The sequence below is a fragment of the Pipistrellus hanaki genome (assembly GCF_964339955.1).
Source record: "Pipistrellus hanaki genome assembly, chromosome: 9".
Taxonomy (NCBI): Eukaryota; Metazoa; Chordata; class Mammalia; order Chiroptera; family Vespertilionidae; genus Pipistrellus; species Pipistrellus hanaki.
Window position 1 is genome coordinate 64,660,331 of NC_140511.1, and position 13,485 is coordinate 64,673,815.

A 13,485-nucleotide genomic window follows, 5' to 3' on the forward strand; every position below is an offset into this window, starting at 1 on the left:
TTAGAACAATAGTAAAGCATAGTGTTGAAAATCTGGACTTTCTTGGACAATTAGGGAAGCATTTGGTGATCAACCATATAATGTGTTCAGCCTACCTTCTCCAAAGGGGAGTGTACCCTTGCATCATTAACTCGTATCCCCTAAACTGCATTTACTGGGAAAACCCTTGAAAAATTAAGGAATTTAGGTGTTTGGGGTTTTACTGTTGTTAGGGGGCAGTGGATACAATTAAGTCTTGAAAGATATAGTTCACAAGAGTTCACCCTCCTCCCATGACTAAACACACTAGGTTAACTCTAGTGGCAATCAAAATAGCTCCTATTCACCTCTTTCCAGCCTAGTGAGTCTAACAGAAGTTGAATAAAACATAAGTATATATGTCTTGTCTTTCTGCAAGTAGGAACTATCTCCCTTATCTTGGTAATCCCAGATAAAGATTAGTGACCTGTAAGCATGCAGCTGTATTTACACAGTTTCTTGAAGCACTTGTTCCCAGGAATTTGTACAAAGGAATTTATGTACAATTTATGAAACTTCCTGCAAATCCATAATTATTTCAGTCAACTTTAAGAAAATCACTACAAAAAGAAAAATAAACAAAATAATGTAATTAAAGCACCTCACCCATGGCAGATGCTCAGTAGAATGAAATCATTGTGTGTGTTTTTTTAATTTTAGACTTTATTATGGCCAATTTAAAACATACAGGAAAGTGGAGAGCACAGTATATTGAACTTCCAAATACCTATCACCGGGATTTAACAATTACTCACATCAAGCCATATTTTCCTCATCTATTTTTATCTATGTCTTTTTTTTTTTCTACAATGCCATTTTACACCCTCAAAATTATAGGAATTTCTTCACGTCATCTAATGCACATTATCACACATCTAATTCACCTGGGAATTTAAAAGTTTACTAATAGTATCTGGGCTCTACTCCCAGGGACTCTGGGCATCAGGATTTTTAAAGTGTCCCAGGATGCCCTGACCGGTTTGGCTCAGTGGACAGAGCATCGTCCTGCGGACTAAAATGTCTCCTGTTCAATTCCGGCCAAGGGCATGTACCTTGGTTGCAGGCACATTCCCAGTGGGGGTTGTGCAGGAGGCAGCTGACGGATGTTTCTCTCTCTCCCTCTCCCTTTCTCTCTGTACAAAAAAATCAATAAAATTTATTTAAAACAAAATAAAGTGTCCCAGGTGACCTTAACGTGCAGCACCAACTGAGAACTGCTGTTCGGGGTGTCCTTCCTCGCATGCGCCTAATTTGTGCTCAGGTGTCGGGTATCGGAGGACCGGAGACGGGGTTCCCAGAGCTCTGTAGTCCCGCCCCCTTCCCAGAGAACCAATGAACTCAAGTCTCTCCCTTGACAACGCAAGCGACTTGACCTCCAGGCTGCCGGCGCTCTGCACTCCGCCCAAGCCTCTATGGTATTTGGGTGTCCTCTCTAGCACTTGCAAGCCGCCTTCGCCTTCAGCCGGAGCGCGTGTCCTAGCGCGCCTCGTTGGTACTTCATTCCGAGAGCGAGTCCGGATCCAAAAGGGGGCGGGACTTCCTCCCGGAAGTGGCTCACGTGTTTCCACCTTTGCCCACCTGGGTTCTTGGTAAGTTTTTAGTGTTTGCCTGATGTTGGGGACGCCGGGGGCTATATGATCGGCTCCAGGCTGTGTCGAGTGACGTCTGACCTACCGGTGACACTGGTGATGTCGCCGCCACTTCAGAGGTGCAGCCCCTCGGCCGGCGCCCGGGCACGTTGTCCGCGTAGGATCCAACTCCGAGGGCCGCGGAGTGTCAGGCCCGCGGTTTAGAGAGTTTCCCTTCCGGTCTCTCGGTCTCCTGGGTAGAGGTGACCTAGAGGCTCTGAGCGTCAGGACCGGGGACTCGACTTCCAGCCCTGCTAGTGGCGTGCTGTGTGACCTTGGGCTAGGCAGTGTTCCCCTTCCGGGCCTCAGTGTCCACATCTGTGAAATGGGATGGTTGAACTCAGGTCAGTGGCCCCTGCCGGTCTGATGCCCTATGATGACTCTGCATCCTTTTAACTCCTGGGACGGGAAAGTGAACGGGAGAGGTGGGTGCTGACGGTGATGTCTTTTCCCAGGACTAGGAGGTAGGAAGGAGATCACCGTGCAGGGCTGAGATGGATCCGCTCAGGGCCCAGCAGCTGGCGGCGGAGCTGGAGGTAGAAATGATGGCTGATATGTACAACAGGTAAGAGCCGACTCTGTCTTGGGGAATGATCCTAGGTTGCTCTTGCTAAGGGTAGTGGTGGATGACATGAAAAATGCTTTGCTCAATTTTGGGAGGCACCCACCCCCATCAACTCCATCTCCCCTTCCCCCAATCCCAATGGTTAGAGGCCAATGCAGATTCAGTACAGGGTCACTAGAAGGAACAGAGCATTTAGATTGGGATGGATTGGCAATGAAAGAGCTGAGCAGGAGAGAAGGTTCAGTTTAGTTTCTGGTTAGGTTTCAAGAACAGTTGAAAGTATTTGGCTTTTGAAAAATAGAACATATCCCACTTACTTAACATTTCTTAAACTCTTACTCTACCTCAGGCGGTTGCTAAGCATTTTTTAAAAATATATTTTATTGATTTTTTACAGAGAGGAAGGGAGAGGGATAGAGAGTTAGGAACATCGATGAGAGAGAGAGAGACATCGACCAGCTGCCTCCTGCACACCCCCTACTAGTGATGTGCCCGCAACCAAGGTACATGCCCTTGACCAGAATCGAACTTGGGGCCCTTTAGTCCACAGGCCGACACTCTATCCACTGAGCCAAACCGGTTTCGGCAGTTGCTAAGCATTTTACAATGCATTATATTTTTTAATCTTCAAAATAATCCACTGGGTCGCCCTGGCCAGGTAGCTCAGTTGGTTAAGTGAATCGTCTAGATCAGGGGTCCTCAAACTTTTTAAAGTGGGGGCCAGATCATGGTCCCTCAGAGAGCTGGAGGGCCGGACTATATGAACTACTAATTCCTACTGTAACACCTCGGCTGCGCTCACTGCCCAAAAAACCTGGCGGGCCGGATCATACTCCTCTGCGGGCCGCATGTGGCCCGCGGGCCATAGTTTGAAGACCCCTGGTAGATATTCGAAGGTTGCATGTGGGTTTGATCCCTGGTGAGGGCACATACGAGAATCAACCAATGAATGCGTAAATAGGTGGAGTAATAAACTGATGTTTCTCTATATGTCTCCCTTCCCTCTAAAATCAATCAATAAAAATTAAACAAAAAATAATCCACTGGGTTAATTTTACTGTGAGGACAGTGAAGCTTCTGGAATTTAAATAACTTTCTCAGGATCCACAGCTGGTCAGTAGCAATGTGAGGTCCAGTACTTTGGCAAATTTGGGAACAATTCATAGCTCCATCAATTGCCACTAGTATGGGCTTGGACACGTTACTTGGACTATTTGACCACTGTTTCCCCATCTATCAAATGGAGGCACTACTACTACCTGCCTTATAGAGACATTATAAATATTAAATATTGCCCGGGCTAGTGTGGCTCAGTTGCTTGGGCATCATCCGTGCACTGAAGAGTTGCCAAATTGATTCCTGTCAGGGTACACGCCCAGTTTGCGGGCTCCATCCCCAGTAGGGGACTTTCAGGAGTCAGGCAGCTGATTGATGTTTTGCTCTCCCTTCCCTTCCAAAAATTAATAAAAACAAATCTTTAAAAAATGTATTAAATGTTAAAATGTACGACAAGCTCTTAGCATCAAGCCCAATACATAGTAAGCAGTCAACAAATGTCTCCTGTTTTTATTAGCTTGAGCTCTCTGGTATCCTCTGCTTATTGGTTGGTTTATGTTGGAGGCTATATGTTAGAATAATTTTTAAATGGAGGCTGAGCCCTAGCTGGTTTGGCTCAGTGGATAGAGCATTGGCCTGCGGACTTGAAGGGTCCCAGGTTCGATTCTGGCCAAGGGCACATGCCCGGGTTGTGGGCTCGATCTCCAGTTGGGGGATTGCAGGAGGCCGCTAATCAATGATTTTCTCTCATCGTTGATGTTTCTATCTATCCCTCTCCCTTCCTCTCTGAAATCAATAAAAGTATATTTAAAATAAAAATGTAGGCTGTGAAGTCAGACTTCCTGGGTTAATACCTCACCTGTATGTAGTCCTGAAACTCTCTGTACCTTTTTTTCTTCATCTTTAAAAAGGGGATATTTATGTGTAACTATAGGATTATCATAAAAATCATGTCAAGCACTTAGTATGATGCCTGGAACACAGCCAGTACTCAACTAATGGTTTCTATTTAATTAGTTTTAAACAGGGGTTCAGGAAAGGTTCCTACCCTCAAGGACCTTCCAAAATACTTAAGGTGTAAACTGAGGAGGTATACTGCCTGCCTCAGGTGAAATCAGTTTAGCACATTAGGAATGGTTGAGAGTTCCTGGTATGCCACAGGTGCTGCTGACCTGACCTTGCCCTCCCTTCCCCGCAGAATGACAAGTGCCTGCCACCGGAAGTGCGTGCCTCCCCACTACAAGGAAGCAGAACTGTCCAAGGGCGAGTCTGTGTGCCTGGACCGGTGTGTCTCCAAGTACCTGGATATCCATGAGCGGATGGGCAAAAAGCTGACAGAGTTGTCTATGCAGGATGAAGAGCTGATGAAGAGGATGCAGCAGAGCTCTGGGCCTGCATGAGGCCCCACAGGATCCACCCCGAGGTGCCCCTGTCCCTTCCCACTTGCCTAATTAAAGTGCCCCTGTTGGGTGTCATCTGTGAAGACTGCCAGCCCTAGGCTATCTCTAGAGAGTCTCCCGGAGCCTGAAGCCTGGCTCTCCCCCATCGAAGAGTGGGCATTGGTCACACCGGAATGTGGCTGTGTGTGTGAGTGTGTATTAAAAATGTTGTTGACACCTACTGTGTGCAAATAAAAACTGCTCTTAGTATCGAGATGCCTGGCACATCAGATTGTAAAGGCAGCAGACAGACACAACCTCTACCAGCAGAGGGAGTCTCAGTGTTTAAAAGTATAAACTGGTCTGATGACTTAGGTTTGTTTGCATTCCACGTGAGCCACTTGATGTCTGACCCTGAACATGTCATTTCACTGTGCATTAGCTTCCCAATTGTAAAGATAAAATGGGTTAATATGTGTGAAGTATTTAGAATAATGACTGGGGCATAGGAAGTAATGCATCTTAGCCATATATATGGTTATGTATTATATATATATATATTGTATATTTAAATATACACATTTAGGTAACATGCTATATATGCTGTTAAATACTATGCATACATATTTATATCATAGGTGATATGACTTGTAAAATATACATTTATATTTATATTAAATATATAATTATAAAGTAATGAGTAATAAACATTATAAAATAAGTAATTATTGATAGTATAAATATATTTTAATAATATTAAGTGGAGGCAGGCATTTTCACAAATTATATAGAAAATATTTATTTATATATATATTTTATTGATTTTTTTACAGAGAGGAAGGGAGAGGGAGGAGAGTTAGAAACGTTGATGAGAGAAACATCAACCAGCTGCCTCCTGCACACCCCCTACCAATGTACATGCCCTTGACCAGAATCGAACCTGGGACCCTTCAGTCCGCAGACCGACGCTCTACCACTGAGCCAAACCGGTTTCGGCTATATAGAAAATATTTAGAGGAGCCAGTGAAAATAGTTGTGCTTAAGAAGGAAGCAGTCAGTCTTTTGGTTCTACACAATATCCATGTGAGGGAGCCCAGCATGATGTGTGACAGGAGTGCTCCAGGCAGGGGACTGAGTGATCACTGCCCTTCAGCGTCCACCTTAATCAGGGACTGCGCTCCTCACTCTTCAGACACTATCCACCCAGTCCGGTCCACCCAGCTGGCCAAGGGTCCTCTGAGGAGCCAGAGGCGCAGAGGAGCGGTGCTAGCTGGAGATCTCAAGTAGAGCAGTAACACGGAGGCTGGGCTGGCTGCCGCGTCTGCTGTCTCACATCTAATTCCTTCCCCAGGAGTGCCCTCTGAGGGTTGTGCAGCTCTCAGAATGTGTGGGACACTACGTGAGTTTTCGGTTGGCACCAATGCCACTGATAGTACCTTCACAGTGGGCCTCCCCAGATACTTCACAGAGGGAAGTGTCTGGGAGGTCATTGGGCATGAGTGAAGGAATCAATAGAAGCAGTGAGTTTCAGGCTTAAAGGTGCAGGTTCAAGCCAGACCGCCTGAGGTGACATTTCCTAGCAGCGGGGTGAAGCATATAACTGCCCCGTGCCTCAGTTACCCCATCCCCAAAATGGCAATGAAAGTATCTAATTCATTGAGTGGTTGTAAAAATTGTGTCAGTAACTAAAGCATTTAGGAGGTTGCTTCAATGTTAGCTTTTTTATTTATTTATTTATTTTTATTTGCTCAGTTTTGTGTGAGGGGACACTGGGTAGACCCCTGGAAAACTTCAAAACCATTGTCCATCTATGCTACTGGTGGGCAGAGAGCTAAGGCTCCTTTCTAAGGCTGAAGTGCAAGATTAGGTCAACAGGTGGCGCTGTCAGCTCATGGGATCGGCACTGCTGTGAACAATTCTACAATTTTGTATTATTTGCCTGTTCTGTGCAGGCAAAAGTGGAGAGTGAAGAGAATTGATATCGTACCTGCCTTCACATTTAGCAAGGAATGCCACAAATTCTCTGAGCGCCTAACTGGAACATCCAGAAGAGCACTTGCTTGGAAGTGGCAGTAGCTGTGGAGAGAATGCTTGCTTTGAAGTGGCAGAAAGTATGGGGGTTTCAGGAAACAAAGCTTGGGTGTGCCTGAAGTTGCCGAGTGTGCAGGGAGCCGGTGGTGAGAGATGACACTTAAAGGCTGGGCAGACACAGGTCCAGAGGATCCTGGTGAGCTATTAAAGAGTTCGGATTTTCTCCTATTAAGGGGATCAGCAAACTGTTGAAGGACTTAAACCCTGGCTGGGAACATGACAGATCTCATTTTAGAGGCTCCTTCTAGCCGCCAGCCGGGTGGATAGTGGGAGATGATGGTGTAATGGATTATGGGGAGCTGGGCCAGAGAGCTGGGAAGAAAGAAAGGGGGGGGGTGGGGCCACGGGGACGATGAGAGTAAGTACAGCTATTGCATTGCTATAGTGTGCTAATAAGTATATTTATTACAGTTAATCCTTATAATAACTGTGAAGTGGTGCCACTATTCTCATTTTATACATGGAGAAGCCAAGGCTCTGGAAAGTTAATAGCTTGCTGAAAGTCACACAGCAAGCAAGTAGCAGAGCCAGCATTCCAACTTATTCAGACAGCAGCACCTACTTCTAACCAGTCCTCTGGGATTGGGGGCAAGGGGTGCTTCCCAATGAGACAGAATTTCACATTTCATTCAACAATATTGACTGTTGGCCTGATACATGCAAAGAAGTACACAAAGTGCCCTAAGTGAGCTAGCTAGGCCCCTGCCCTCAGTGAGTGAGTGCAGGAGATAAAACAGACATGCAAAGGATATTAGAATGGCCTAGGCCCATTGTTGGCAAACTGCGGCACTCGAGCCACATGTGGTTCTTTGGCCCCTTGAGTGTGGCTCTTACACAAAATACCATGGCCTGGGCAAGTCTATTTTGAAGAAGTGGCGTTAGAAGAAGTTTAAGTTTTAAAAATTTGGCTCTCAAAAGAAATTTCAATCGTCCTGTTGACATTTGGCTCTGTTGACTAATGAGTTTGCTGACCCACTGGCTTAGGCCCTTTGTGCCATAGAGAAGAGGCAAAAACTAATCCTTAGATGTGTTTGTTCTTGCTCGATTATCACAGCTTTAAAAATCAGAAAATGTCTCACAAAAACCTGGACTTCGTTTTTTTTTTTTGAAAATTTAGGAGATCTGACAAGTCGGCCCACATTGCTGCTTGGCAGCTGTCTCTGGAGGATGGACAGAGGTGGGAAGAGGTTCAGCTGTCCACCAAACCTCCCTCTGCTCATTTCTTCCTTGTCACCGTCTGCCTGACCTGAAGGCATTTGGTCTGCACCTTCTGCTCGGGGTGCTCGGATGAGCTGGATGCTATATGAGGGAATGCACTGTAGGCAGTCTCTGAGATGGCTCTCAATATGCTGCCTGCTGCTATTTCATCCCCTTGGGTGTGTCTGAGACCTAGAGACTTGCTTCTAATAATACAGCAAAGGTGATGGGATGCCACTTCTCAGGTTAAGAAGATTGTAATGGCCATCTTGTCTTTCTCTCCCTCCCCTCCCCCCTTTCCCTCCCTCTCCTCTTGTCTCCCCCCCCCCCCCCCCCCCCCCCCCCCCCCCCGCTTGCTGACTGATGAAGCAAGCTTCCATCTGGTTGGCTGCCCTCTGAAGAGGCCCATGTGGGAAGGAATAGAGGGCAAGCTCCAGCCAGGGAGGAACTGAATCCTGGCAACATCCAAACGAGTGAGCTCAGAAGCAGGTCCCTTTCTGGTCAAGCTTTCAGGTGCCCACAGCCCTGGCCCACTCTTTGCAGCCATGTGAGCAGCCCTGAAGTAGAGGACCCATTGAGCTGCACCCCAATGCTGACCTAGAGAAACTAAGATAATATATGTTAAGCAATTACATTTTGGGATACTTTTCTATGCAGCATTAAGTATCCAATCCATGTACAGTTCTCACAACTGTTACAATTGTCTGAGACCTATATCAAGGATGGGCCAGGCACCATTGCAGGCATTTGGGACACATGAACCAACACAACATAAAGATCCTTGCCTCTAGGAACTCCTGTTCTGGTGGGGTGGTTCACATAGTAAAAGTCTGGGCTGACAGTACTGTTTTGAAGGAAAGACAAACTCCCTCAGCTCTGGGGAGAAGTTCTTAACTTTTGGGTCTTAGACACTGTTAAAACACCAACAAAAGCCATAGACTGCTTTTTAGAAAAATGCATATGCACATGGGATTTTGCATGCGATTTTAGGGATTTTCGTAAGAATTCTTGTGGTCTGCCCTGAGAGGAGTCATGTGATGAGCATTGCTTTAGGTGCTGGGGCAAAGAGAAACAAGCAAAATGGAAGGTCTGTGGAGGGGAGACAGTAAAATCAGTGGCTTGTACAGTTGTGCTAAGAGCTATAAGGGATGTCCGGGAAGTTCTAAAGCTACATAAAGGAATGTGCCCCCAGGTCTGGGTGCTCAGAGAAGACTGTCCCCCTGAAAGTCCCCAGGGATATGCTTTTACTGATCTTAGCAAAAGGAAAGGAGAGAGAGAGAGAGAAACATTGATGTGGAGAGAAGCATTGATCAGCTGCCAACATGCCCCGACTGGGAATCAAACCTGCAACTCTTGGTGCAGGGGATGTTACCCCAACCAACTGGGCAGGGCTTGAGTGGGATTTGAAGGGTGGGTAGGAATGTGTCAACTAGGGGGCACAGTGGGTGGTGGGATCTGTTATTTGTGGGAGGACAGTGGTAAGGCAGGCAGGTACAGGTCCCTGCCCCCTGGGAATACAGTTTATCAGCAGAAACAGGCATCTTACGAGGAGTTTCACCAAAGGGAAATTGGGATGTACCATAGGTCACGCAGCGAAGGGATATATTGTTAGAGTCAGGCAGGGAGCTTTCCCTAAGGAAGTCACCAGTAAGTGGAAATCGGATTGACTAGATAGGCCAGGGCACGGGAAAGTTCCATGCCCAGGAGGAACTTCAGGGGTGGGGAGAACATGGGGTGTTAATGAGCAAGAAGAGATCACCAAGGCAAAAGCATAGAGAGGAGGGAGGCCAGAGGGGGCTGGGGGCAGTAGGTGAACCCGGGACATACTGGTAAGCGTTGTTGGGAGTTTGTACATTTCCCCAACCATCCCTGGAAGCGACCAAGCGGAGTAGCCTGATCAACACTGAGTTTCTAGTAGATCATTCCGACTGAATGATGGGATTATGGACACTCTTCTAAGTGTAAAATTCAGTCGAGTTGAGTATATTCACAAAGTTGTACAACCATCACCACCATCCAATTGCACAACATGCTCATGGCCCCTAGAAGAAACCCCAAAACAAGTGGCAATCACTTCCCATTTTTCCTTCCCGCAGTTCCTGGCAACCACTGGTCTACTTCTGGCTTGATATACCCGCCTATTCTGGACATTTCATGTGGTACAATCATAAAATATATGGTTGTTTTTTCGTGTGTGTGGCTTTTTTTTCACCCAGCATAATGTTTTCCAGGTTCATTTTTCTTGTGACAAGTATCAGTATCTCACTCGTTTTTATGGCCAACTGGTACTGTGTATTAGCATGCACACATTTTTTATCCGTCAGTCGATGCATGATTGGGCTGTTTGCACTTTAAGTCTATTATGACTTACTCGGCTATGAGTATTTGGGCCTAGGTTTTTGTGTTGATGTACATTCGCCATTCTCTCTCGGATATATACCTAGGAGAGGAATTGCTGGGTCAGAATGGTAGCTCTATGTTGAACTATCTGAGGAACTACCAAACTTTTCCAAAGCTGTGTGTCCATTCTATTTACCTTCCTTATGCAAAGATACATAATAGCTATTTGTTAGGCTGAATAGGTAATTTCTTACATAGTAAACTGGCTACTACTTGAGATCATGTAAGAACTATGTGTGTGGTCATTCAGGTGACCGAAATATATTTCTCATCTATGTTTGGTCTTCACAGTTTCTGACTCACAGCTCCCCAAAACACTGGGATTTCCTACGTGTTGGGAATGATACAGGCGTCTCCTGTTATGTCAATGTGGTGAATTTCAAAAGCACCAAAGGATGGGGGCTGGTTGCCAGGAGAACCAGTCAAGTGAGGACTGGCATTTTCAGTCCCTCCCTCCTTCCTTCTCTGACCTATGACCCCAGGGGAGCCAGTTGATCAGAAGCACAGAGGGGCTGGAGATGGAGTCAATTGTCCATGCCCAGTGACTTAATCAGTCATTTAAAAAATATATAAATATGTTTTATTGATTTTTTTACAGAGAGGAAGGGAGAGAGATAGAGAGCTAGAAACATTGATGAGAGAGAAACATCGACCAGCTGCCTCTTGCACACCCTCTACCGGGGATGTGCCCACAACCAATGTACATGCCCTTGCCCAGAATCGAACCTGGGACCTTTCAGTCCGCAGACCGACGCTCTACCACTGAGCCAAACCGGCTTCGGCTTAATCAGTCATTTCTATGTAATGAGGCCTCCATACCAACCCAAGAAGATGGGTTTCAGGTGAAGACTTGGGGGAAAGAAATGGGTCTGGAAAGGGCATGGATCTGCCATGCCCTTTGCTCATACCTTACTCTACGCATCTCTTCCATTGGCTGTTCCTGGGTTGTGTCCTTTTACAATAAACTAGCGATCTAGTAAGTAACACACTTCTCTAAATTCTGAGAACCATTTTCAGCAAATTAATCGAACCCAAGGAGGGGTGGGAGGAGGCGGGACCTCTGATTCATAGCCAGTCAGGCAGAAGCACAGGCGATAACCTGGACTTGTGATTGGCATTCTGAGTTGCAGGTGGTCATTGGAACCGCCAATCTGTAGCCAGTTGGTCAGAAGTACAGAGAGCTGGGCTTATGGCTGGCTTCCGAAGTGTGTGTGTTTGGAGCGCAGGCAGTCTTGTAAGACTAAACCATTCACCTGTGGAACCTGATGTTATCTCTGGGCAGATAATGTGAGAATTGAGTTGAATTCTTGACACCCTGCTGGTTTCTGAGAATTGTTTGTTAGTAGACTTGGGTTCAGGAGCCTGATTTACTATTATGTTTGGCACTTAACAGGCTGGAAGAGTGGGTCTCTGGAAGGCAAGTGCCCTGGGCCAAGTTGCTGGACTAATCAGCTGCAAAGCCGGGATCAGGATCCTGCCTGGTCACTCCTGAGCCAGCCCTCCTGTCCACTCATCTGTGAAGCAGTTTTGAGCCAGAGCCACAGATCCAGTGTGATAACACCGTTCTCCTGGAAGTATGGGCAGTGCCAGGGGATCAGAGTCTCCTCCTCCGTTCATTTAACACACAGACCTGACCGTATTATCCCCTTCCTTAAAAACAAAGGCAAAAGAAAACATAATCCAAGATTTGCCAGTCACCTGTCTCATAACATTGGAAGTCCTTGGCCTGGCGTATGTCATTCTAAACTGACGTCAGCCTGCCTCTTCAGCTCCATTTCCCACCACTTCGTTTTATTTATTCAGCAAGTGTTTACCATGGGCTTGTGACATGCAAGGTCCCCTGATAGGTTTACAAACCACCTCCGATGTTGATTCCTATCTCACCAGGAGGGAGGCAGATAAGTGAACTGATGATTCTAGCTCAGTGTGAGGGTTTCCGTAGAGATTAGAATGGTATTGGGGGAAGGGAGGGAGTATGTGGGAAACAGCCCCTAAGCCAGTCTAAGAGGTCAAACAGATTCCAGAGAGAGGTGAGTTGTAAAGGATGGGTACCTTCGAAATTAAGAAAGGACTCTGTCATCCCCACAAGGAACAGGTGCAAAGGCAAGGAGGTGTGAAACCAGATGGCTTCACACTGCATTCCGCAGGTGCTTACCAAGCGCTTCTTAGATGCCAAGTGCTGTGCTAGATGCTGGAGATACCGCAGGGAACACCACAGACCAGGCCCTTGCCCTCAGGCAGGGGTTGGGGGTGGTGTCCAAAGACCTTTGGAGCATGGGGAGTGACCACAATAACCTTGAAATATGAATGGAAATGTGTGTGTAGGCTTAGGCTCACACATGCATTTTCCTAGGGAGTGGACACAGTATTTTATTGCGTTCTCGAGTGGGATCCGTGACAATCTTGGGTTAGAGCCCTCATTCTTGTGCTAAGCGAAAGAGCTTGACCTTGACCTGGAAGTTCTGGGAGCCGGGAATGAATTTTAAGAAGTGAAAACATGAGAGCCTGGCCCTGCGCTCTTGCCAGAGAGAACTCCTGGTGCCCTCTCTGTCACGAGGCCTTTGCTCTTGCGGTCCTCCTGACCCAGAGGAGGGAGAAGGACCACATGAAAGCCAGACCAGTCTGAGTTTGCATCCTGCCTGCACCCACGGCGCCCCACCTGCCAGCGCCAGCCTCTGTCTGCGGAAAGTTGTGAGGTTTAAGCGAGAACATGGTGTTTTCAGGACTCACGGACAATTTTTGTCTGGAAAGTTCCCAGGGTATGGTAGCCACTCAGCAAATCTTAGTTCCTCTGTTGGCTGGGTGGCTCAGCTGTCCGGAGATGCCCTCTTGTCTGACTTCTTCTTGGAACTTTCTGGGCAGCTGCTCACATGCCCACAGCACTTGGTGGCTATCACTGATATTACTTGCAACTCTGCCCCTCCCTATCGATTTGCCTTTGCCATTTCATCAATCCACACCCCAGCCCAAGTAGTGACACCTCACTTTTTAAAAAAATATATATTTTATTGAGTTTTTACAGAGAGGAAGAGAGAGGGATAGAAAGCTAGAAACATCGATGAGAGAGAAACATCGATCAGCTGCCTCTTGCACACCCCCTACTGGGGATGTGCCCACAACCAAGGTACATGCCCTTGCCCGGAATCGAACC

General features: G+C 46.7%; 1 protein-coding gene across 3 annotated transcripts; it reads left to right on the forward strand.

Moving 5' to 3' along the window:
* The first annotated feature begins 1,470 nt into the window (after positions 1–1,470).
* On the forward strand, positions 1,471–4,920 carry TIMM10 (translocase of inner mitochondrial membrane 10). 3 transcript variants are annotated; one of them, XM_084894996.1, is made up of 3 exons: positions 1,471–1,607; positions 2,102–2,211; positions 4,466–4,920. In XM_084894996.1, the coding sequence occupies exons 2-3, from the start codon at positions 2,141–2,143 to the stop codon at positions 4,665–4,667; spliced, it is 273 nt and encodes a 90-aa protein (XP_084751122.1). In that variant the 5' UTR covers positions 1,471–1,607; positions 2,102–2,140; the 3' UTR covers positions 4,668–4,920. The 3 variants fall into 3 exon arrangements, with proteins under 3 accessions (XP_084751122.1, XP_084751123.1, XP_084751124.1); XM_084894997.1 differs by having other exon boundaries at positions 1,572–1,990; XM_084894998.1 differs by having other exon boundaries at positions 1,591–1,726.
* The last annotated feature ends 8,565 nt before the right edge of the window (positions 4,921–13,485 follow it).